The sequence below is a fragment of the Nelusetta ayraudi genome, unplaced genomic scaffold (genome assembly GCF_046127955.1).
Source record: "Nelusetta ayraudi isolate G7.1 ecotype Tasmania unplaced genomic scaffold, CSIRO-AGI_Nayr_v1 ptg000100l, whole genome shotgun sequence".
In the NCBI taxonomy this organism is placed as follows: Eukaryota; Metazoa; Chordata; class Actinopteri; order Tetraodontiformes; family Monacanthidae; genus Nelusetta; species Nelusetta ayraudi.
Genome location: NW_027466150.1, coordinates 1,406,290 through 1,431,496, shown reverse-complemented (window position 1 = coordinate 1,431,496; position 25,207 = coordinate 1,406,290). Strand labels below are relative to the sequence as shown.

General features: G+C 46.9%; 1 protein-coding gene across 8 annotated transcripts in view; it reads left to right on the top strand.

The window, feature by feature from the left end:
- Nucleotides 1–583: 583 nt before the first annotated feature.
- cep128 (centrosomal protein 128) overlaps nt 584–25,207 on the top strand; it is a 38,185-nt gene continuing 13,561 nt past the window's right edge. For 2 of the 8 annotated variants that reach the window (XM_076048338.1, XM_076048335.1), the window contains exons 1-17: nt 625–1,391; nt 1,479–1,565; nt 2,268–2,400; nt 2,497–2,621; nt 2,838–2,929; nt 3,470–3,542; nt 4,036–4,161; nt 6,360–6,446; nt 6,612–6,686; nt 6,787–6,934; nt 8,061–8,200; nt 10,085–10,156; nt 10,481–10,666; nt 13,348–13,536; nt 14,355–14,816; nt 17,625–17,789; nt 20,138–20,302. In XM_076048338.1, the coding sequence (XP_075904453.1) occupies nt 1,224–1,391; nt 1,479–1,565; nt 2,268–2,400; nt 2,497–2,621; nt 2,838–2,929; nt 3,470–3,542; nt 4,036–4,161; nt 6,360–6,446; nt 6,612–6,686; nt 6,787–6,934; nt 8,061–8,200; nt 10,085–10,156; nt 10,481–10,666; nt 13,348–13,536; nt 14,355–14,816; nt 17,625–17,789; nt 20,138–20,302 (2,493 nt within the window). In that variant the 5' untranslated portion in view covers nt 625–1,223. Of the gene's footprint in view, nt 1,392–1,478; nt 1,566–2,267; nt 2,401–2,496; nt 2,622–2,837; nt 2,930–3,469; nt 3,543–4,035; nt 4,162–6,359; nt 6,447–6,611; nt 6,687–6,786; nt 6,935–8,060; nt 8,201–10,084; nt 10,157–10,480; nt 10,667–13,347; nt 13,537–14,354; nt 14,817–17,624; nt 17,790–20,137; nt 20,303–21,794; nt 21,854–25,207 lie in introns of all 8 variants that reach the window. The other 6 variants (XM_076048341.1, XM_076048340.1, XM_076048342.1 and 3 more) reach the window with 6 other exon arrangements.

Below are 25,207 nucleotides of genomic sequence, written 5' to 3'. Positions count from 1 at the left end.
CCACTCGGTGTCCAAAAATAAAATAAAAATGTTTGGATCCAGTTTAATTCAAGAAAATAAGACAAAAGGGTTAAACATTAATGTGCGGAATTTCCTTTCTAAGGAAAAAAGAATCCACAGGTAGCTGCAAGGAGGAGCATTGCGCACTGTGAGGTTTGCGCACAGGGGCCGCAGGAGCTCATGATGCTTCAGGACTCGTGCTGGATTTGGAGGTGGTCTTCAGTTTTGGAGGAGGGTGGAACTTATGAGTTGCACAGTGCAATCCAGACGTTTGAAGAAAGAAAAAAAAATGCTCGTTGTTCAATATCAAGGCTCGATTAATGACAAATCAATGTCTTTGAAACACTGGAGAAATTGTAATACATCTTATTTTTACGTTAGTGGAAAAATTAGACCTAAATAAACCACATACAATAGCTTATATGCTGATTAAAACATTACATTGTTTTTGTTTTGTTTTCATGTATTTGTTTTGTTTTTTCTTCTTTGTCTTTATTTTTAAGATAAAACTTTTACTTTTTTTTCCACCTGATGAGCGGCAACACAGGCGCTAAATGCATTCTTTTGGACAATGTAGTTTATCAAAGCTGCGCTGTAACGCCGTCTGTCGAGTCGACGGAATACATTTCCCGGCATGCCGTGCGGCTCACCGTGCTCGCTTGTTTTTATTGCTCCGACGCGGTTAGTTCAAGTTGCCATAGCACAGAATAGCTGGCACTGGCTCTTGCGTTTACCCGTGAACACGCAACTCGCTTTTGGACATATTAACTGCTGGTATGCGTCTGTTCCTGACCATTTTGGACGTTTGGAATTTTCAGTACTTTTCACGGTATTTGCCACAAGGCTAAACAATTTAGCTGTGTTTAGCTTTGTGTTAGCTTGCTTAGAATCAGAACTTCCACTTGTTGCTAGCCGCTGCAAGAGGAATCAAACGCGACAAACAATGAGCGACTCAGTGATTTATGAGGCACAAGACCGATTCAGTCGAGTTCCTGTGTGAGGCAGAAAGCCTCATTTGTCCGCCATGCAGCTTTTGCTAACTAAGCCCAAAGTATTTATCGCAAGGAAATGCATCAATCGGACCCTTGCGTGCGTTAATCTGCTTAAGTGGACGTCGCAGCGGACGTTGTGCCGTTTCCGTAGATGACGCCGGTGCTGGTCACCAGTCGCCAGGCGTTTGATAGTCTGCCTTTAGTCAACTGAAACCTGCCGTTGGCCAAACTATGAACACGTCAAGCGGGTCGGAGTCGTACGACCGGACCGGACGTGCGCACCGGCCCCGTGGGCGTGATGCCCACCACAGGTCGAGGGGCAGAGCCAGCGGGAGTGCAGATGGAGGTCAAGACGGAGACATCTCGGACAAAATCAGCACGCTGGCCAGCACGTTAAAGGTATTACACGTCAGGAAGAAGACGTCATGTCGATCAGATATTAAACAAGATAATAAGAATTTATTTTTTTTTGCCCCTCCCTGGTAGGACACCAGCAGGAACTTGTCCAAAGTGGACCAGATGCTGGGAGAGTACAGGGATCACACAGACGATCAAGCCCAGGCAATGACACTGGTCGGACCACCGACTGTACAATACCACACACTACCAGTCAAAAGTTTGGACACACGTGTTTCTTCTTTATTTTGACTACTTTCTACACTGTAGATACATCCTGAAGACATCAAATATGTGACCAAGACGTGGATTAATGTGGGAAAAGATATGTTATGTTATATATATTTTATATGAAGGGTGGCTATTCTGGATCATCTTAAATATAAAACCTTTTTGAGTTATTCAAACTTTTTGGTTTAATTCTTATTCCATATTTGTTCTTTCATAGTTTTGATGCCTTAACTGACAACCTACAATGTAAATAGTCAAGAAAATGAAAGAAAAAAAACATTAAACCATTATGTGTCCAAACTTTTGACTGGTAGTGCACCTTAGCATAGCTTGTCAGTGAACTCTCAAATAATGAGATGTCCATTGATGACTTTTATTGCTTGATTCGCCTTGAAGAAAGTTAATTTAAAAACATTTCTGGAAGTCTGCCCTTTGTGACATCACAGAGGGCACTTGTATTTCAATGAAACATTTCTTAGATTAGTGTCAGCCAAGTCGCTGCCTAACGTTAATATTTGGAAGTTCTGAATTCTATATTGGACTGTGTTGTATTTTTATTTTTATTTTATAAAGTACGACACATTATTTTCCTTGAATATTTTGTTTTATTCTTAATGCCTTTATTGTCATTTACCTTTCCTGCACCAGCTCAGGGAGAGCCTGGAAGAGTCCATCAGCCAGCTGCAGTCGCAGCGGCTGAGCAGATCCAACGGTGCTCGCAGTGCGTCGGCCTCCACATCTCCCCTGCACACCAGCGACTTGGACGCGTGCTCAGGATCAGGTGTGGAGAGACGGCAATTCCCTTTTCTTTTTTTTTTTTCCCTTCTCCTTTGTAGTCGTGGCGAAAACAATGTGCAATGTTATCCTAATGTTTCAGATGGTCAACGTTTCTACCCCACCTCTCCGCTGAGGGACTATACAGACACAGCACGTCGGAGGACGAGGAGGAGGTCTCACTCTGCTTGTGTTCGTTTCAAGGATGCCAGAGCGACAGAGGAGGATGTAAGGAATTCAAAGCCTGGCTTTGGATCACTGCCAATGGCTACTGTAATATTTTTTCTGCTTGTTAGCAGCATGCTAACCAGTTCTCTTCACATGCACTTGCTACACTCTTTTGTTCTCTGTTTGATTTTTCTTGATAAAGCCGCCAATGACAGGCAGCAGTGGACAAATTGCCTCTTTAATCTGCAATGATTGTGTGTCATTTGTTACACTTAGACTCACACTGTGCATCAGTCCTTGAGGGATCTGCGCTGTGATCAGCAGAGACTGTCTCAGGACCTGGATAAAGAAATTCTCAGGAGAAACAGGTAGTCGCCAACAGTCACAAATGACACTGATACAGACAATCAAGCTAAAACATTACACGTTACTTTCATATAGAAATGAGAAGTGTCAATTTTTTCTTCCACATTTTTGTCTTACATATTCTTTTTACACGGGAAGTTACCAGATGATTCAGGTTATGAACATGTGGTTTAAAGTTGGCTAAGTTTAAACTTTGAGGAGTAAAAAAAAAAGAAAAGTCTCCTACGTCTTCTCCTTGATGTGAAAATGCTCAGGTGTTGCTGGAGACGTGAGATCACTCTGAAAAGTCAAAACTCTCACAGCTTGCATTCAAATTGACATTTAAAAATAATTGGAAAAAAAAACCCACTTCTCCCTTCAGCTGCTGCTGCTGACCAGACCACATTAATCCAACATCACATATCTCAGCATCTGAAGCAGGGAGATTAATTTAACTCCTATCACATTATGCATTCATATTCTGCCCAGAGGTCTCCCAAACCAGGATTTTTTATTTTCTATTTTTAATCTACATACTTTCCCTTTTTTATTTATCTTTCCAGGTCTGATGTTGACACCAGACGAGCGATGGAAAACCTCTTGGGTCACATGACAACTTCCAAGACACAGAGCTCAGTGAGTCAATTTTCATCTCTACCTTATTTATGTTTTAAAAGTGTGTTGCTGCATGCTACTGATAACTTTAATATGCAAAAAAAAATCCTGCACATGGAAATGTTACCTCGGTTGTCTTTGTTCATGAGGTGAAACTAATGCAAAAAAAACAAAACAAAAAACATTTTGAAGCGCGACTTCCGGGCGTCATAACTGCTCCGATAAATAGACTGCTCCTGCTGACAGCTCACGCTGAATATATTTTTAATCTTGTAAACGTCTTTGGATGTGATGAGATAAGCTGACACTCCCCGATTGGATGAGGAATCCTCGCGGCGGCATGACCGCAATACCTCCAGTCACTTCTGGCAGAGCTCTAAATGTGTTTTTTCAACTCGAATTTTAAAATTCCTCGTGTTCCACCGCTCATATCTTTCTGCCATCCCTGCAACAGAGATGTCATGCGCGACTGGAGGTAAACTCATCCTCCACCTCCTCCTCCTCCTGTCTGCAGGTGTCGTCTCAGGTGGAGCAGCGTCTGGAGGAGCTGGAGAGGGAGATTCGCATGGAGGGCAGGAGTGAGGCGGGAGAGAGGAGGGCCGAGCACCGGGCGGCGGCGGCGGCTGACGAGCGGCAGGAGGTGACACGTCCCTTCAATCATTGGCTGTGATCCTGGAGTCACACGCAGTCCCCCCCAACCCCAAACCCGCTTCTGACACTGTCATGTTCTCACAGACTCAAAGAGAATAACAGAATAAAAATCTAGAGATGAAGGGCGCTCCAAGTGATTCGGGGGCTGGGACATCACGGCACGTCTTCTGGAAATGAAGAAAGTCATCAGGACCAACTTCCCACGCTATTGTTCTTCAGTATTAAAAGGGGTCGCTGACATTTACACAATTTATTGACACTCTGTCAGGCGGAGAAAAAAGAAAACTCATTTATGCTGCTTAAAATCTTGGTTTTAAAAGCACAAAAGTTCTCCAGATCACCAAAAAGTATTTAATTGGCGAAAGGGAGAACAGAGTGCGCGTCGCAGACCTCTCACTCCCCCAAATGAGACTGCGAAGCGACACCGAGGCAATTACCGCCACGCAGCCGCTAAAGAAAGTAATTGCTGCTTTCCCATTTTTCTTGCCAGTCGTCTTTCAGAAAGCGCAATTTGTCTTGAGGCAGTAATGGCTGCAAGCGCTCCGTCACTACGTGCGGCTCCAGTGTGGCAGACGCGGTGCACTCGGCGTGTCGCGCTTGTGCGCGAAAACGCATTATCATGCATTATTTTTCTTGTTGTTTTTTCCCCCCCTTACACCCCTACTTTCCATTTAGCCACATAACGCATGCATAATACGTATCATCAGGATAATGTCGGGCTTGTTTCTGAAATGCCTCGCAGGCAGCCGGCCGACGGGCTTTTGCATAAGTTAATCAGTGTCACAGCGCTCGTTTCATTTTTATTTATTTATTATTATTATTTTTTTCCGGATGCGGCAGTTCTGCCTGCACCGCACTGATGCGCCACAGAGGGGTGCTGTGGAGCTGTAACCCTGGCCGCGCCGACCCTGCTGAGGCAGACCTCTCAGCACTCTGCGAAATAATTGTGGCTACTAATTCGCTGGCAATCGACTCCTCCGTACTGCTCTAATGGGACGCCAGCGAGGCCAAAGGCGACGGGGAAATAATACATTTGTCCAAAAAAAAAAAAATAAAAAAAAATGTCAATAAAAATAAGGCTGAATAAACAAGCACAGAGTAAAATGTAGAGGAAAACAATCTCTCTTTCACTGTAGGGGAAAAGAAAAAGCCAGAGCTGTGTGGGGTGGTTGGGTGGAGGCCACAGCTATTCCCCACCAGTGGGCCCGCCGTGATGTGAATCAAACAGATGATGAGTCACTCGGGCAGAGGACGCGGTTGCGAGCGGACACTACCGCAGCCGCGCTCGGAGCCAGTGGGCTTTGAGTGGGATTTCTGAGCCGCGGCACGAATCTGCAACCGCGCCGCTCAAATCCGTTCCAGGAGGAAGATGTTGTGATGCAACCGCCGTCTTTCATCTGGCGCGCTCGCTCCGCTCCCTCCATTCATGCGAGGGATGGCGCCAGGACAATGAAAGCGTCGTGAAAATTTGCTCGGATTGTACGTGATTCCGACGCAGATTTGCACTCGTCGCACACGCTTCCGCACCCGCACCCGCACTTTTTTAATATCCCCATTCATACACGCCTAATTGTCTCCCCAACTTTATAATATTTAGCCCCCTGTTTACAGCGTCGCGCAAAAATTGGATCCTCTTTCTCAACGGCAGCAGCTTTAGACTGATTTATTTAAAAACACATCAAAAGTTCCGATTCCAAACCAAATTCAAAAATCCCTTTCTTTATATCCTTGTCTTTCATCCCAGACCCGAGCAAAGCTCAAATCTCTTCTAGAAGAAAGCTATTTAACCCTCTGTTTGCAGCCTCCTGCTAAGAAAACAACAAAAACGTGGGTCTAAACTGGGTTTTAGCGTCCTGCAAAAACTGATACATTGTTGGAGTTGGTATCATTATCTGTCATTATCAGTGACCTGTCTTTGAGTTTTGACATCTTTTTGAAATAGCAGCAGCTTCTACAACTTGAAGAATCCTTTTAAACGATGTTACAATGATGATACAGTGAGAGCATCAATATTTCCTCTTAATTTTATAACTGATTGCGCACCACAATGGCTATAGTCGCAGCTGCTTATGGATGCCATCGTGGTGCGGTGAATCATCAGCGCGGGCGCTCGGTCCATTATCCTCGCCGTGATTGTTGCCGGTTGTCGCAGATGGTTGTTTGCAGTTGTGCGTTTGTCTCTTACAGTCGGCAGCGAGGCGCCGGGTCCGAGACCACGAGCGGGGGGAGGATGTGACGGCCAGGCTTCTCAAAGCGGAGAGCGAGAGGTCAAAGGTGGGCCAAACGACTTCGCTGTTTTCGGTCGTCTTCAGCACTCATGAGCGTTCCAGACGTGCTAAAGCAATAGAAATGATTGTTCCTTCACTCTCGGAACAACAGCCGCTACTTTTTTTCACAGTTTTTTCCCTCACCATGTCACGCTCGTCTCGCCCTCTGCAGGTGGATCGGGAGCTGGAGAGAGCTCGGCGGCTGCTGGAACAGTCGGAGGACAGCAGAGAGTCGCTGGTTCAACAGGTTTGTCGCTTTGCACAACGACGAGCAGCGTCACGGCAGCATCACCGTCCGTCACTAAAACAGATGTCTTTGTCTGCCTCACCCTGGCTCCTATCTCCAGGTGGAGGGATTGCGCAGTGAGCTGCTGCGGACGACGCACGAGAAGACGGAGCTCCAGAGGACTCGGCTGGAGGCTTTCCAGCCCAGCGCGCCGCCGCATGGCAACCACATCGACGGGCAGGAGGGTGGAAGTGGACGGCGAGCGCCAGGTACTCCATGTGGGTCCGAGTCAACAGACGGGTGGGGGATGCTGGGGCTGCAGATTTTAGCCCGAGGGACGTCCTCTTTTTTTTTTTCTTCTTCTTCTTCCTTTCAAATTGCACACTAGTTCAAGTCAGCAAACGTTAATCGAGCCAAAACAAGTTTTTTTTTGAAGCGCTGCTGAACGCACCACAGCAGGAGCAGAGAGGCTTGTGATTAGACTCAAGGGCCAGCAGTGATCAAAAAAATAAATACAGTGAGGCCAGCATGATGTGAGTAGTTGAGAGAGAATAGAAAATGTATCATACCGCAGAAATAAAAAGAAATAAAAGGATAACCTCAAGGGTTTCATCTTAAAAGAAAAGAACATTGATTTTTAGATTTGAGGGGATGAATTGTTCATCAATCTCAACCATCAGCCTTCGTTTTTCTTTTTTTTCGGTTTAATCGAAGCGGCCTTATAGATATGTATATGTTTATATATATGTGTATGTATAAGTAATAATTATCTGTGGATGCTTTGCTGGTTATAAAAAAAAAAAGTCTCTAAAATGAGTGTGTTATGCAGCCTACGTTGAGAAAATGAACAGAATCTGGGTGAGTTTGCCTTTTCACTCGTCAGTTTCTAAAACGCGGAAGAACATCTACATCCGCTTCACATCTGCTTAGCCTCGATCTGTCCCCAAGTGACCCGGTTAGGTTATTGTTGGAGTGCTGAATATGAGCCGCAGATATTGGTTACGCTTGGGCACCGTAATCCCAGCGGAGCAGAAAATTCACCCGAGTGGAAAGCCATCCTGCAGAGTGGCTGTGTGTGTGTGGTTTGCAGAGGGTGGGGGGGGGGGGCATTGGGGGAAATGTGAAAATGGGGAAAATGTCTGCTTATGTTAAAGATGGTTGCACTGCTTGATAAATATTAACCGCAATTCCCACTCGGCAGTCTGTTTTGCGTCTCGTGACTTGATGGTTGGTGAGAATTAGAAAAAAAAAAGACAGCATTCTTGCTATTTTACCTTTTTCCTTAGATTCAGCAGTCGCTAGGCCACCGACCTCCTTCGTCTCACAACGCGCTTCGGTTCCCACACGTCGAAACTAATTCTGACCATTTTTTTTCTAACTAATTGATTTGTTTAGATTCAGTCAGCTTGGAGAGAGAGGTGGCGGAGCTGCGATCGCAGCTGCGCGCGGCCACGGTGCGCAACGAGACACAGGAACTGCAGAAGGCCCTGGAGCGCAAGGAGAAGGAGAGGGCGCAACTCGGCTTACAGGTGGAGGTGTGTATCCAAGGAAGCGCGTCACTACAAAAAAAAAAAAGGCCTTTGAATAAACCAACAAAGAAGAATTTGGACCAGGTATTCAGGTTTGGGTGCGCAGGGTAGTTGGGTAGCTCACCAGCAAGCTCAGGAGGAGGAAATATGCTGCAATTTTGAAATGTAACCATTTGATGTCACTGTTTCTTCTTCACAATCTCTAAATGATACACACTTAACCTTTAAGAACCCCTCTACCGGTCCCTCTAACTCAGTAGTTCTCAAACCTTCTCTGTCACGCCCCACCTTGGAGGAAGAAAATCTTTCATGAGGGTTCCTCATGGGCTAGAAGCCCCAAATTTGACGTGGCTGTGTCTTGAGAGATCCCAATGAACCTGCAAGTGGTCCCATGTCTCTAGGACAAAGTTGACTTTTCACCCCATAGACTTGCATGGCATTGGGGTTAGCGATAAGGCTGGAATTAGGGTTAGGGTTAGGGTTACTGCTGGAATTAGGGTTAGGGTTTCGGGGTTCCTCATGGGCTAGAAGGCCCAAATTTGACGTGGCTGTGTCTTGAGGGATCCCGATGAACCTGCAAGTGGTCCCATGTCTCTAGGACAAAGTTGACTTTTGACCCCATAGACTTGCATGGCATTGGGGTTAGCGATAAGGCTGGAATTAGGGTTAGGGTTTCAAGGTTCCTCATGGGCTAGAAGCCCCAAATTTGATGTGGCTGTGTCTTGAGGGATCCCGATGAACCTGCAAGTGGCCCCATGTCTCTAGGAAAAAGTTGACTTTTGACCCCATAGACTTTGCATGGCATTAACTGTTGATCGCATCCTCCACCGGCCCCAGCGCCTCAAGATCGTCAGATGACAGACAATTGGAGATCACGACTTAAACAGCAGTCATTTTATTCGTCTCGGAACCGGCGCTTCCGTCACCGCGATGAGACGCCGAGCGGAAAAGGAGTAAAAACGTGCGAGCGCTCAAGCTGCATTGACGGCGTCGTTAGAAAGTAGCCGCATTTCAAACCATTCAGTCATCACGCAGCGTTTCTTAATCTGAACATGCCTTTAAACTCCCTCACTGCCTGGTAGGTGCTGGAAGACGAGGTGAGGCAACTCTTTCTGAGTTGCTTCTTTTTTTTTCCCTAATGTCCTGATCAAAACAGACGTGAGAGTTTTTCCTTTCAGCTGCGAATGATTAAAAAAAAAAAAGACGGAATGAAGAGATTGAGTTGAAAGATGCAATTTCTCAGTGAGTGAATCCGCACACTGTCGCCGTAGACCCGCAGCTGATAACTCTGAATAATTTCTCCCAGCTGACCCCCCCCATCTCCCCCATTTACTGTGAAGCACCTCAGTGGCTCTTGGCTGACCTTATTACGACTTTAACTCTGGCATCTTTCTTACAGCAGCGCCAGCTGTGATGTCAGGGTGAAATCATGAAAGCATGAGCACAAGCACGTTCTGGGCCAAGAGGAGTGTTTTTTTTATGGGAATATAAATACTCCCTGTTAAATGAAAAACACAGGTTTCAGTGACTTTTCCTTGGCATTTTTCTGCCCCTTATAAACGCCAACAAACCGCTTTAATTACGTTACAGATTGGGCCTTTGAAGTAACTTGATTTTTTTTGTGATGATGAAAGAAATCCCGGTCGAAGTCTCCGTCTCGCTGGCGATCAGTTGAAAACATAACCTATATTCCTTTATCCCTGTTTTGTCAGTCAGCGTGCGCTGCTCCGTTCCCCCGCCGCCTGTCAGACTTGTCGCTCTGTTTATCTGCTCGTCAGAAAGGAAACCCTCACACGTGTGCAGCAGGTCCGCGTGGACGTGCAGACAAACATCTTTTGACTTCCCTCTGTCTCTTCCTCCCTCTCTGTTTCTCTCCTCTCCACGTACCAGGAGCTATCGTCGGACCTGGCGCGGCGCGAGACGCAGCAGCTCTGCCTGTTAGAGCAGCTGAGGGACGTTCAGGTATTTTATTATGAATCACCGCCGCGATCCACCAGCGGCTAGTTACTTTAATTAAAGCGCATTAATCAGGGGATGCTTTTACAAGCGGCAATTTAAAATCGCCGTGCCTACTGGACACAGGTTGACGACAACAAAAAAAAAAGTTGCTGTAATGAGATACTGCAATAAGTAGCCCTATGAGAGTTTCAGGGCTTTTTTTTGTTTTGTTTTTTTCTTTCCTGAGCAGAATAAAAAAAACACACTGGCGCAGACCGCAACGATCGAACAAACACTTTTGTTTTTTTCTCTCTCTCTCTCCCGTTATTTTCTGCGCTCCTTCTCCAGAGCCGAGGGCAAACAGAGAAGAAGGAGGCGGAGGCGCTGCTCCAGGAGAGCGTGAGGACCAGGGATGAATTGAAGACCAGGGCCCAGGAGGCCGTGCGCCAGTGGAGGGCAAAGTGTCGGAGGCTGCAGAAGGAGCTGCAGGACGCGAGGGCTGACGCTAGCTTCCACGCGGACAAGGCCTCGCAGGTCAGTGGGGGGAGGCGCGCTGCTCTTCATCAGCGACGCCTTTGAACAAGCGGCAAAGCTCGACTCCACTCGGAGCCACAACTCGGGCTCAAGGCAAACACAACAGCATTGATCCTCGCAAACACTTGGCAACACTTGGCACACACCACCACCGCCACGCTGATGCACATCAGTCTCTACTGTCGGGCCCCGAGGAATGATTAGCCTTTTGTCACTGCATCGATTTAGAGGAGGTGGTCTTTGATGAACATCCTACGGATTTCAAAAATTCAATCCTCGTGTGATACGAAGGCGGCAGTTCAAGGCGTCTACCCACTGAAATCGCCTCAGCGCTCTTAACAAAGGAATGCAGGTTGTGATGCCCTCCATCAGTATTAAAAATTCCCATGGTTGATCAGGTGCTGCAATGAATGGAATATGCTACTTTGCTGCTAAGATGGGGTTTTGGGGCTTGGAACGGTGCGAAGAACCGGGTCGTCTCAGCATTTGCGGCTTAAATTTCAACAATTTTTAAATGATTTTTTTGCCTTTGAGGATTTTCATTCGTACGTAACGAACCCGGACTGCTGCAGCTCCGTCCCACAGGCCTGCTTTGCATCTTACTTGAGGTCTGACAGTAAGCAATTATTCTTTTCAAGAAGCTGAAATCCAGCTTCCTGCATAAAATCGGACAGGCCAGCGGAACTCACAGGAGAGGAGACGAGATCAGCGATCGATCAGTAACGAGCAGAGGAAACCGTTTCCCTCCGGCGATTCCTTCAGCGTTTCCGCCGAACGCCGACTCGCACGCCACCGTTGTTCTCCTCCAGAAACACGTCGAGCAGCCGGAGGGCACCTCCCCAATCTGAAATTCATGTCAATTCTCGCCCCAGCTCTGGACCGAGTGTGGGAATCTTTTGCTGCATTTTAATGGCGGCGCCCTCGAACATAGTTGTGCTCTGACTTGCAGATGTTTGTTCTGGGGAAAGACATACAGAGAGTGAGAGAGAGAGAGAGAGAGAAAAAGAAGAAGAAGAGAAAAAAAGCAATCAATAATTCCTGTGCTGAGATGCTGTTTCTAAGCCCGCAGCAGCTGACTGGTCTGTGGTGATGCCCCGGGTGGCGAGGAGAAAAACAAAGCTTAACTCTGAGCTGAGCTCTGCTCGTGGCGCCGCGACCCACCGACGATGCTGGTGGGAGCAAAGAAAAACGTGTTTTGCCGCATTTGGTAACAGCGAGCAAAACAAACACGGCGCTCTGCAGAAAAAGTTGTTCTTCGGTTCCCTGTTTTATATTTCGAGAGGAAGGGACGCCGGCCGCTTGTTATGAGAAGACGGTATTAGGGGTGCCACTGTTTGGTATTTTTAACTTTTTTTTTTTTTTTTGAAGACTCTGTTGCCGCCTCGATGAAAAGTCTCACTCGCATTTGCTGCACCGATGCCACACTCGCATCATCCCGCACCTGCGCTTTATCACGGCTGCAGTTTATTATTTGTCCCCGTTCGTTCTGCTCTCATTCTGCGGATTGGTCTTTCTTCTTCTATGGTGCACAGAGAGCGACGTCGCCTGGTTTGCGCGGACAAACTTGGCCGATAAAGTTGTCTGTGAACCAATACTACACACACTTTTCACTTTTCATAGAGTGCAGAGTCATCACAGGGGAAATAGAGACGTTCAAATATTTATGCCCCCCGAGTCGACTCTTATTTTAGGAAACGACATGAAAATCTGACGTGGCATTGCCGTATTGTATAATGATTGCAAAATGTAGCACGTCAGCAAAAAAACAATTCTCCCAGATTCTCTTGCAGTCGCTTCGCTTGTCGAAACAAACGGTCAATGAAGTCACGCTACGATTTCATCTCACGCTGAACTCGTACATGCCGCGTTTTTACCAACGTAGCGGAGAGAGACGCCCCCTCCCCCCCCAAAAAAAAAAAAAATAACCCTCTTGAATAATTCATTTCCAATTATCTTAATTATAATTTACCCGACAAGAAGCCGAGTCATCTGGAAGCACCTTCCCTCGCGAGGGCGGCGCGGCGGCACTTTCGCTTTATTTGAATAATTAACGACCGAGCGTCGTTTGTTTTGGTTGAAAGTCACCTATCTGAGATTTCCATTCCGTTTGAAGCGAGCGAGCGAGCGGGCGGGCGAGCGAGTCACCTCCAAAACTCGCTGCCTCGCTCCGCCGAGCGCGCGCACCCAGACAGACAGACAGACAGACAGACAGAGCGACAGACAGAGCGACAGGCGGGCCGACTCCCACCTGGCGCCGCCAGACGTGACGCGAATTAATTACAAAATCGTTTCTGCCCCCTTAATGAATTAAGGGAGGAAATCAAGTGCTCAATTAAATGATTAGGTTCCGAGCTGCGGTGCCGTCTTGGAAAAATTCCCGTCAAAGCCGGAGTATTAGAGGCAATCTGCCTTGAACAGACCTGACCATTGTCCCTTATCAGCCGGCCGAGTCCGAGCGCTCCTCCTATCAGCGCCAGAGCTGCTACTGCATATGTTCCCCCCCCCCCGTCACTCTGTCATTCTCCCTCCCGCTCTCGTCAGGATTGTTACAGCCCTCTTTTTTTTCTCTCTCTCTCTCTTTCTCTCTTTTTCTTTGCCATCTTCCGCCTCTTTTTCACTTGTCATTCTTCATTTCCTCCGTTTCTCTCATCCTCTCCCTACCTCCATCCGCACCCCTCCAGGCAGCCAGGGAGAAGCAAAGCGCCCAGGCCCAGCTGAAGGCGCTGAGCCAGCAGAGCGAGGCGGCCCGCAGGGAGCTCGCCGACGTCCTGGGCCGCCTGGCCCAGCGCGAGGACGAGCTCCACCGCAAGGACGTGGAGCTGTCCGAGAGCCGCCAGCGCCACTTGTCACTGGAGCAGGAAGCGCGGGAGGTACTTGGGTGGAGGGGGAGGGGTGGGGGGGGGGACTGCCTGAGAAATAAAAATGTACATTATTTCCAAACACAGGGGACGTATGAAAACTCCCCCAGCCGCGTGCTGCAGGTCAAGGTCTCGGCTTTGGCATTAAAAATTCAAAGCGGCTGTAATGTGGGCGAGTCACACTGATGGGAACAGGAAGCATCAAGTGACACACTGGAGTTTTCTTAAAGGTCTCCTGTCAGGCTAAAGTCCGTCCAATTATTGTTTTCTTCTTCTTCTTTTTGAACAAAAAAGTGTCTCTGGCCTGTAATTCTGTCCTTTCGTTCTTTTGCCTGCTCCACTTTTCAAAGAGTCTACAGGAAGACATGCATTTCTGAAAATCAGGACGTGTCATAAAGGGCACACCCAAGCTAGGTGCTCCCTCCGCCCTTCACCGCCACCTTCATCATGTCCCCTTTCAAACATGTGGAATGTCCAAAAAAGCATCAGTTTTAGCTGGAGGCTGTAAGCAGAGGGCTAAATATCCTCTCCCTGAACAAATATAGAGAGTTTTTTTTCTATTTTGAAGGGGAGAGGAGGAACATTGTTAATCATGCAACATAGTGCCACCAAAGTCCTGGATGAAAAATAAAGACCTCTGAAACAGGCAACCTTTAAAATACCAGCGTGCTTTGTAATTTGCAGAAATAATTGTAATTCTTGCGCTGGATCCAGGTTAACCACAGAAAGAGCCGCTCCACTGGCGGCCCAGAGCGTAGCTCCAGCACAAATTATGCTAATCCGTCGTCCGAGGAGCCTCCGCGCGACTCTAACGGCACTTCTGCCCCCAGTTGAAGGAGGCCTCGGCTGCTCTGGAGGAGAAGACTCAGCACCAGGCCGCCGTCCAGGCCAGGCTGGAGGAGGAGAACCAGAGGCTGGAGGAACGAGCCAACTCCCACAACCGGCAGCGTCACAGAGATCAGGACGCGCAGGCGGAGCTCCAGGCGGCCTTGAGGAAGATGACCTCGTCCAGCGACGAGCTGTCCAAACAATTGGCCGAGGCGGAGAGGTCCCACCGGGAGCTCCAGAAGGGCTCCGCGGAGATGCAGGCCAAGCTGGCGGTGGCGCGCGAGGAGAAGGCCGCGCTCGGCCAACAGCTGCAGCTGGAGAGGGAGGTGCACCAGAAGGAGGTGCTGAGCTTGAAGGCCGCCGTGGAGGACGGCAGGACGAAGAAGGAGCGGGAGGTGCAGGAGACGCTGAAGCTCTGCCGGCGGGAGCGAGACGAGATCCACGCGCATCTGAGCGAGGTAAAGGTGAGAACCGCTTAGAAATCCCCGGCTTTTTTTTATGCTTTTGACCATGTTGAGATTTTGCATTCTCTCACTCCATGGAAGGGTGTATACTGCCTCAGAGCAGTCCTCCCAGTGAGTTTTAGAATGCGGTCTGCTTTTAAAGATGCGTCTGTCATTGTACCTTCTTTCATTGTTTTGGGCCCTCGGGGCCTCGCTGCAAATTCCTTCCAAAAAATAGATCTGTTCTGTACACTACCAGTCAAAAGTTTAGACACAACTTCTCATGCATTTTTTTTTTTTTTTTTTTAGCTTTACAACTTTTTATACTGCAGATATATACTGAAGACATATGTACATATATATATATATGTATATATATATATATATATATATATATATATATAGATAGATATATTGTTTCCTACATAATTCCATGTGTGTTCATACGTTTTCATGCCTTCAGTGAGAAACTGCAACATCAATAGTCATGAGAATGAAAGAAAAGACCTTCATTTCATAGGGTGTGTGCAAACGTTTGACTGGTAGATGAGTAGAAAGAGTAAAAAGAATAAACACAGTTTCCTGCTATTCAAACCGCTTCCGCAGACATTTTACTCCATAAATTTAAGTAAAATGTCTAAAATGGAAATGAAAGTTTTTATAAGGGCAAAATAAGCTGCCCAGGACTCTTAGCTTAGCCCAGCAGACTCATAGCTATAGAGCCTATCTTTCTAACTATTCTTGTGATTCTATTCTAGTAATTCTGAGTCACATGACTTGGGAGGGCGGCAGGGGAGAACGGCTCAGCCCCCCTGGGCTCGCCTTTACCTGCAGAGGAGCTGCAGAAAGCATTTGGTGTGCTCCGAACAAATGTAAATGATTATGCGCGCAGCTTCATTTGCAATCATCAGCACTGAGCTGAGCTTCGACCTCTGTCGTTATTATCACGGCAACGAGCAACACCAAAGGTCCCCCGTTTTGCGAAAAACACGACGACGCCGATGTTTTCCTAACAGTCCTGCACGCCTGTCGTGTCTCTGAGCTCCCAATGAATGAGAGGAGGCCATCTCTTGACTGCTCCACTTTCCATCGCCGATGCTGTCAGAAGAATAAAGTGTTTTTTTCAGCGGTAGGGGAATTTGCCACGTTTTCCTTGGGACCTCACCCAGTTTCTCAGTTTGCGCTTTTCATCATAAATGCACGATTCTTTAGAAGTGGGACGTCGTCAGCGAGGCGAACGATCAAGCTCTCCCGATGAGAACGGATTCAATGCTAATGACCAAACAACAGAGGACTTATTTAACGTTTTCATTTCACCATTGGAAACTTGAAAATATGATTTTTTTTTACGTGAACATTTTCAGTTTCCACATGAAAACCTGATCTTATTTTTTACGTGAAAATTTTCAGTTTCCGCATGAAAAACTGAATTTTTTTACGTGAAAAATTTTAGTTTCCACATGAAAACTTCCCCCCCCCCCCACACCTGGGCGAAAGTCGCCGGGTGCCACGGCCCGATTTCCGCTGAATGAATCCACACATTTCAGATTTTTTACCCAACACGGGTGAGGAAAAGAAATCACCCGCAGCCTGAGTCGCACTTCTTCCACAGAGTGAGACGTAAACGAAGTCGGCCTTCGTCGGCCCGGACATGGCCGTCCCAGCGAGGGTGAGCCGAGGACGAGCTGAGAGCGGGCCGTGCTCCCTGGTGGAGTTTTTTTTTTTTTTTTTTTGCCCCCGTGGTTCCTCTTGGCCGACTCGCAGCCCCGGGCGTGAATATTAAATTAAAAAAAACAACCCTCCCCTGACTTCAGACCTCAGAAGTCTCATCAAGGCAGCGCTGCAGATCCGGGACTTTGCATGACTCCGTCCCCTCCTCGGCCTCAGCCCCGCCCCTCAACATCTCCGGTGCCCAGGAGCCCTGGTGGGTTCGTTGTTTCTTAAAGGGCATGGTCCTCGCTGATGCGGCCCAGTTTAGCCCATTAGCCGCGCTGAATGGTGTTAATACGCCGCATAGCTCATTGTAATGGTGTCATTTCTGAGCGCGGCGAGGACAAGGGCGTTCGCCGGGATATTTCTAAGCACCGGCCCACGGCCACTGCAGATGTTCGCCCCCGAGAGGCCCAGCCGGTAATCACACGGCGGCTCGTGCTTTTTGCGGTTTTGATACAGTCAGCTGAGAGAGGGGGAGAGAGAGAGAGAGAGCTTTAAATATTCTTTCTCTTTTTTTTGCCCTTGTCCTCTCAGTCTTAATTTCTCCTCCACTCTATCTTCCCTCTCGCTGTCGCTCCCTCTGCCTTAATCCCTTTCTCAGTGCCTCCCTCCATTTCTAATTTTGCATTTTCCATCTGTTTTCTCTCCCGTCACGCACACCCTGCAGTTTTATTTTACCCTCTTTCTCTTTTTTTGGTATTTATTCATTGTCTGTGCAACTTCCATCACTGGCAGTCCTTGGCCACCGCCGCAGATTAACCCCAACTGCACCCTGAGTGTTCGATCCCTGCAGCTTAGCAGCCGATGTTTGCATCTGAAAAAATTAAGTCATAGATCTAGAATTCAAAAGACTTGGCAATATCTTTTACTGGCACAGATTGTTATGTCCTGCCTTTATGCAGATTCCATCTGCTGCCGTCAGATGTTGCTTTAAAAACGTGCAAATAGATATCTTTCAAATACAAACTGCTGCAAATGGACTCAAAATAACATCCCGCGTGTCAAGGAAACGGCAAAATTAAAAAATACTTGACATTCTCTGCTTGCGCGCGAGCAAAACATATCAGGCTATTGAATTTGCACGACTGGCCTCAAACTCACGGCGCCCCCTTTCAGGCGGACGCGGCGTCGGACAAAGAGCTGTGCGAGGCGCTGCGCGTCAAGTTGGACCGGATGAAGAGCGAATGCGATAAGCTGGCGACGCAACTTAGCACAAGAGAGGAGACGCACGCGCTGCTCCTCAGGAAGTACCAGCTGCTCAAGCAGGAACTGCACGATGGGGTAAGTAAGCCACACGTCTTCCACCTCGGGCCTGTTTTTTTTTTTTTTTTTCTTGCAAAACTTGGTGACTGGTGTCTCACGGAAACTTCCAGTGGACGTGCCGAAACGCAGCTGGGCTCTGGCTTAAGTTTCTCAAAAATCTGATCCCGATTAATTCTGACAGACCAAAAATGGTTTGACAAACTGTGCAGACATGATTGGGCTGAGCTGTACTGAAGAGTTCCATTTTCACCAGTAAATTTGGGGAGCTAGTATAGAAAGCGCTCACCAATCAAGGCAGAGTCACATCTGTGTTTTCCAGTCATTGACTTAACCTCACCGAAAGGATGTTGTCATGGGCTTTATAAATAAAGTACATTTACACTTACATTTACATTAACTTCCTGCCTGAACGATTCCCCCTGCTGCGATCGACGCGGTTGCAACGCTTACAGCGTGACCAATGAAACGGCCGCGTATTTTTCCAAAGCGCCCGGTGTGAACGGTGTGCACATTGACTTTAATGGCCGCGCTCTGCTGCGGAGCCGCGCCGCAGTCGCTTTTGGTTTGAATTTGGCGGCCGTGGACAAGATGGTTAAAAGGTCTCTTATCGTGCAAAGTTCAATTCACCAATGCTTTTGGGTCTCTAATCTGTCATTGAACTGCCCAGGGAACTGGGAAAGTTCATCTTTGACTCTGCTCTGCTTTCCGGGAGACACGTGCTAGAACACCCAGTTCTGTAAATCACCTCTTTGTGATGTCATACTAAAAGAAATACAGTGCTGCTTGCTGCAGAACTTGAGAGTTTTTTTTTTGTTTTTTTTTAAGATAAAGATAATCAATTGTGTGAAGCTGCTCCACTGGAGTCCAGGATGGGAAATAAATCTCAGAAAAAGGGGGAATTATTGAACCTTTAATCGCTGCTCTTCTTTTCTTTGAAAATTGAGGGTCGTCTTTAGAGGTCGTGTGATTGGCTTGAAAGGGGAGAGTGTTGCTAAATCAGCGCCTTTCTTTTGTTTTTTTGTTTTTCAACGAAAGCTTTATCAATAGATGTTTTACAGCAGCAGATGAAGTACTGAGGCCCCTGCTGGCCCCTCTGACAGACCACTGACAAGTTGCGCGAGCCTCTCTCGGGAGGAGGAGGGCGTGACCGTTCATCGATTTTAAAAATCAGTCGAACGGAGAAAGAGGGGCCTCTTATTAACGGAACACAGGCGCTTTATTTTCCCGCCGACGGGATAATGATCCACGGTCGCTGACCACTGCTGATCGGTCGCTTCCTGCGCTCCGGACGTATTGATTGGTAGCCGCGTCCTGGTGTGTGTGTGCGCGCGCATATCTGTCCCTCTGAACCCACCTGCGTTTCTCTCCTCCTTTATCACCTGTTTTGTTGGGACTCTTCATTCCTCCCCTCCACACTCTCTCTGCTCGTCCGGCTACTCTCCTTCTCTTTGGCTGTTTGCGAGGCCCTCTCGCTGACACCTAGATTGTAACACTTGAGTGTTCCAAAAAAGCAGAGAAGTCAAGCACATCCATTAAATAGGTGCTGGACTGAAAATGAATCACAAGTAGATAAAGAAAAAGAAGCCACCACACACTTCTGCTCCCTCTATGTCCATTTATTTCGCACATCCAAATAGTGGTAAGTCACATGATCAGGGAAATATATCACCTGTAAAAAAAAACACAGTGATAAGTAGAAATAGAAATGGTAAATATTCACATATGCACAACAATACATCAAAAGACAACATATGCACAACAATACATCAAAAGACAACATATGCACAACAATACATCAAAAGACAATAAATGAATTCTTATATATACAAAGAACTCCAAACCAGATAAAGACACATCAGGCCTACTGGCCATCATATAAATCAAGTTAAAGATGGAGGCGCCTCTTAATATTTTATTAGTAGGATGGCTAATTTAAACATTTTCAAGGTTAATACTTTTAATTTTTAAATTTTTGATTTTTTTTTTACATTTAACCAAATTTTAAAGTTAAAGTTAAAAAATGTAATCTGATATATCCTTGGATAGGACAAAAATACCCACAATACGCATGGACTCAAGTAATACAGAAACATAAATTAACTAAATAAATGCACATACAGGGAGCAGAAGTGTGCCGTCTCTTCTTTTTTCTTTAGATACTAAGTGTTCCCAAACTCCTCTGCTTCCTCCGTATGGGAGGGAAAAAAACCCACCCGGCTGTAATGAGTGTCCTCACACTGCGAGTTCTAAATGACCCACCTGCAAACGGCGGCGGCGAGCGCCAATTTGCAGCCGCCGCGCCGCGATCCCCCCCCCCAGCCCCAGCCGCACCCCCACCAGCTCAGGCCGTCTGCCGTCCTCCGCAGGTCAGGGCGGCCGAGCGCCGCCGCGCCTCTGAGTCAGAGCTCGTTAAGCTGGAGGAGAAGGTCTTGCACATGGAGGCCGGGCAGGAAGCCGTCTTCACCTCCGTGGGGGAGGAATTGGATGCCGCCTGTCGCAGCCTGGCCGGGGACGGCCACGACAAACTGGAGGTACGTTCATTTTTTTCTTTTTCTGACCGTGAATTTGCTCGCTTCGTACATCCGTGCCGTTATCAACTCCCCAAAAAAAATCCCGCCAGGAAAAAAGGAAATGCCTCATGTACCAAAATCGTACATCATCCACCTGCCACCCGCCAAAAGAAATGTTTTATTTTTACGGCGCCTCCGCGGTTGGCTGGGAGCGATATTGCGTCTTAAATTATGCCAGGTTGCTCCGTCTCCGTGGCTGATTTCTTTATTGTCTGTTATTGATGCATGAGTGTTTTCTCAAATGATTAAAGAGGCGGATTTTGGGACTTTTGCAAAAAACTTTCTTTGTGTGTGTTGGTTTGCCACGGATGCAATTAAAATGTATGCAAAGAGAAGCCAAATCTTTGAGCAACAGCAGAATTCATCTTTTGGCACCTAGAAATAATATACTCGCTAGCTGTACGTCCGCTCCGGTTTGTACTATTTGCATAAGAAGTTTGATTAGTCTCAGATTCTGACCAATTGGACCTAATGGTGAGACGGTTTATAAAGAAGTCCATCTTTATTGCTTCTATTGCTTAAAGCTGTGCATGTCAACTTGAGGGCAGTAATCTGACGCTTCTTTGTAGCCGCCTTGTTTTCGTCTCCTACCAAATTCGTCAGTAGCTGTGTGACCCCGTACGTCACATCCGCTAACGTGTAAATGTAAATGCGAACGGTGTTTCCATGACACGTTTGCGATATACATCTATATTGATATGTCTGAAAAACCACCTCATGAGAGCGTAAAAACCTTTTAGCGATATTTGAGAGGTTTTTCAAAGTTTAGGCATTTCCATTACCAGTTTTTTAGCGCGATATTTAGGTTTTGTGCAATTCTAGGGGTAATGGAAACACAGCTAGAGTCGAACAAAGCAACAATTTTATCCTGAACAAAAGAACATTTTTTGCGGGAAGCTGTCAATAGAGGGCTAAGTAGGCTTTCATGATTATTTTTTTTCTAGACAGGTGAGGCTGCTGAATTATTAATGATGAAAAAGAAAGATCCCAACATTGGGTAATGCAAGACGTTTGGGATTCAGTGTTTGTAAGCCGCTCTAACTTGCGTGAGAGTCTGCACATCTTAAAATCGAGGCCAAAGTCTCTGCAGATGGGAGATAGCAGCGGATCTAATCTCTGCCATTCCTTTAATACAGCTTCATGAGTTTTATAATTAGCTGCCGACTTTAGAATGCAGCAATGTGCGACAATTCTCTTGTCGCACAAGCAGTTAGGTTTTCCTCTTGTACTTGTTGACTTGGTTCTTTGGGTCTCATTTCTTGGGACTCTGGACTGTTCAATGCTCTGTTCTGTAGACAAAACCTGCCCCCATACCGCCGCACGGTAACGTGCTCGCCACCTCAACCCATTTTCACACTCGCCTTGTGCTCATCATAAAGACCGTTTGGGTGCAAGTCAAAGCTCCTGCTGACAAATGCTGATGTTTAAGTGAAGTCCCCCTCTGCCTCTCCAGGCTAATGAGCCCCAGCTGGATCCCATCTCCTTGTATGGATTTCTTCAGTCTGTGTGCAGGTGGGTGGGCAGGCGGGCGAGCGAACGCCTCGCCTCATCTGTAATCTGTCATGTTGGGAAGAAGTCAAACCCGCGAATGAAAGGCCTAACGAGGGGAATCGGTAATTAACAGTTTGGAGCTGCGTCAGGTCGTTCCCCTCACTCTTCGGCACGGGGCTCTAATGCAGCAAGTTGTGCGACGCTGAACCGCACAAAAAGTTGGAAGGGAAACTTTTCCCAACTCTCACTCAGTTGTACTGTCAGCTGTTTTACAGGCGTTTTATTTTTGTAATGCGGTCTGTGGGGGAAAAAAATGCTTTTTGGACCATTTTTGACTGCAGTACCTTGAGTGGCCACTGGAAAATAATAGCCACGCCACCATATCACCATACAGCCGCTATTCAGACAAGCAAGCGGCAGGCATTTGGATTCCGTCCGCGCCGGCGTCTCTTTGCGTTCAACCTGATTCACTCGTTCAGCTCTCAGCCTACTTGTTGACGTTCTTTTTTTCCTCATTCCAACAGTTTCACCTTCCTTTTTGTCTGCCTCGGCGCCGAGCAGCCTTTGATGGTACCGGGTGGGCGGAGGGGCTGGGAAAAGAGAGCGAGAGGCACGTTTCATCCTCCCACGCGGGCTCGAGCTCCGCCGTGCGATGTTCGCTCGCCTGGGCGAGGACCTCAAAGTGCCGCCGCCGCCGCCGCCGCCGCCGCCTGCTCGGGACTTTCGTTCTCGCTTGGATCCAATTTTTGAGTGACGTGTGGGGTGGGATGGATGAGTGGGGAGGTTGTTGTTTGCCAGGGAGCAGGCCGGAAAAAAAATAAAATAATAAATAAAATCCTGCTGTCTAACCTTCCATGTCAGTGGATCATGTGTAAGAAACGCTGGCAGTCAGGGAAACATGAGAAAACCTCCGTCCCTTCAGTGCCGCATCTTCATGCCTTCTGGCCGTGGTTTTTTTTTCTTCTTCTTTGTATATGTGAGGCGGTTTGCTTTGCCTATTTCACAATCAACAGGGTGCCGGCATTTATTTTCCGAATCCATTTGCACAAAATGGCTCAGAGGTAGAAAAGACATGGCAACTGTGGAAGATTTAAAAAAACAAAAAAAACAACAACATAGAATTCAGTTTGGAGCTGAAAGGCTGAAATGTGATGAATAGGTTTTACCATTAATTAAGTAGTGCCCGGCAACCAGGGGAACAATTAGAGGCGGCTATTCTTTCCGGTCAGGGGTTTGAGTCAAAATTCGAGGCTGAGCCAGAAAGAACAAAGAATGTTTCAAAGTTAGGCAGCCAATATAGATTATCACCACTCCTTTAAAGCCAATACAGGTTATTAACATCAATTTAAAGCCGATACAGAATATTACTATATTATATATAATATATATGTATTTTTCTGAACAACAAAATAAAATAAAAAAAATATGAAAAGAATGGTTTGTATGCTGGTTCGGGGCGATTTCTTTCTTTTTGTAGACAGAGCTAATGGGCAAAAATGTTGGACGGAAACAGGTTTGTCGAATAAACTCTGGCAAAGCGTTCCGCGGCCGATGCTCGCTGACCTACACGAGTAATTACAGCTCGGCCAGCTGGCAGCGATTCCTCAGCCGAATGAATAATACACTATTTTAAAGGAGTTCAACTTTAATTATACAAACCAAGTTGTCGTCTCTACAAATTCTCTCATCATTGACATGCGTTACTAATCTCTACGCATGATTTAGTTTAACAGTGTCCTCTAACAGTAACCGCTCCTTTAGTTTGTTTTATTTTGCTAGCATGAACCTGAGCTGACGGCCCAGCGGCACCTGGCCAATAATTCCCTCCATCCTTAAGTTCCTCACACCAGGACCGAATTTGCGAGGCGAATATTTGCCTTAAAAAAAAACCAAAAACCAGAAACCAAACTCTTCCACACTACCAGCTAATTTCCACGGAGCAAAAAAAAAAAAAAAAATAGCATTTTCGCGCTGTTTATTCGCGTTGCTTCGCCTATTGCCCGGTGTGTGATTTTCTATATTCTCGTAACGAGGAAAGGCAAAAGTGTGAACGCTCGAAATGCTAACAACGCTAGCGGGAGTTTTCTGCCTTCAGACTAGCAGCCGAGCGTGCGCGCACGAAGCGGAAGCGCGGGACTTCCCGTCGCCCTCGTTCCTCGATTCGCAGCGACTCTTTAATTTATTTTTAACACGCCTCGCCGTGCTTCCTTCTAATGCACCGCGAACAGACGGCGGCACGCTCGCGCTGCGGCGCTGTGATCCGTCAGTAGCTGAGTAGCTGAGACGTGCTGCACTGCAAGAGCTGCCTCTTCACAGGAAGGGCATTATTTGAAGGGGTTTTTTATGGTGTAGGTATTTATGCTATGCCGGCGGCTGCGCTTCAGTTTCATGTATTTCATTTGAAAGTTTCACCGTCGTTGGTGCTGCACGTTTGGCAGGTGAAACCGCGAAGTTGAGCTTTTGGAAATGTATTTTCTTCTCTTTGAATGAGAAGTTGCCACCACAGCTTTTCACATTTTTTTGGGGGGGGGGGGGGGGGCGGGCGGGATGATGTTGTTTGCCAATTTACTTTGACATACTTCTCTAACATGACAGAAACGTAAAAAGTATGTTTGCCATTTTAATGAATTTTTTATGTATCATAAAATCAATGCCTGGCTTTTGGAATCACATCGGACATGAAAAATATTAGATTACTGCATCCTCAACTGATATTGGAGTGACACCCCTCCCAAGTCCGTACTTAATACTGAAGGGAATATTCAGTTAATCTTTTATATATATATACATTTGAAAACAGGTGAGCTTCAATGAGACGCGCTATTATTGGCATGCACACATGTTGTCTAATAAGGCACAGATGGAAATATTAGCCTCTGGTAAATATTCCATATCGGAGTTAGCTGACGCACTCTCAGGGAGCTCTGTCGAGTTATTTTGATGTTTATCTTTGAGTTTTCTGCTGTCTGCAGAACCTGTTTTCACCTCCTGACTGTGTGTGTGTGTGTGTGCGCGTGTGTGCATGTGCGTGTGTGTGTGTGTGTGTGTGTGTGTGGATGTCTGTGTGTGCACAATCTGTGTGTGCGCGTGCATGAGCTTGTGAGTGTTTGTCAGCAGTCATTAGAAGTGAAAAGACAGACACAGTGCTTCTGGTGCTGACAAGCTCATCTCCCCCTGCTCTGCTCATAGTGTGTGTGTGTGTGTGTGTGTGTGTGTGTGTGTGTGTGTGTGTGTGTGTGTGTGTGTGTGTCACAGGGTGTCTTAACACATGCACAGACCAATTTAAACTGGCAGGAGCAAGTCTGTCCAAAAGTTAAGAGTTTGTCAGGATGCTGTTTTTCTGATTTTCAGCCTCTTTGCCCTCCACTTTTTCTA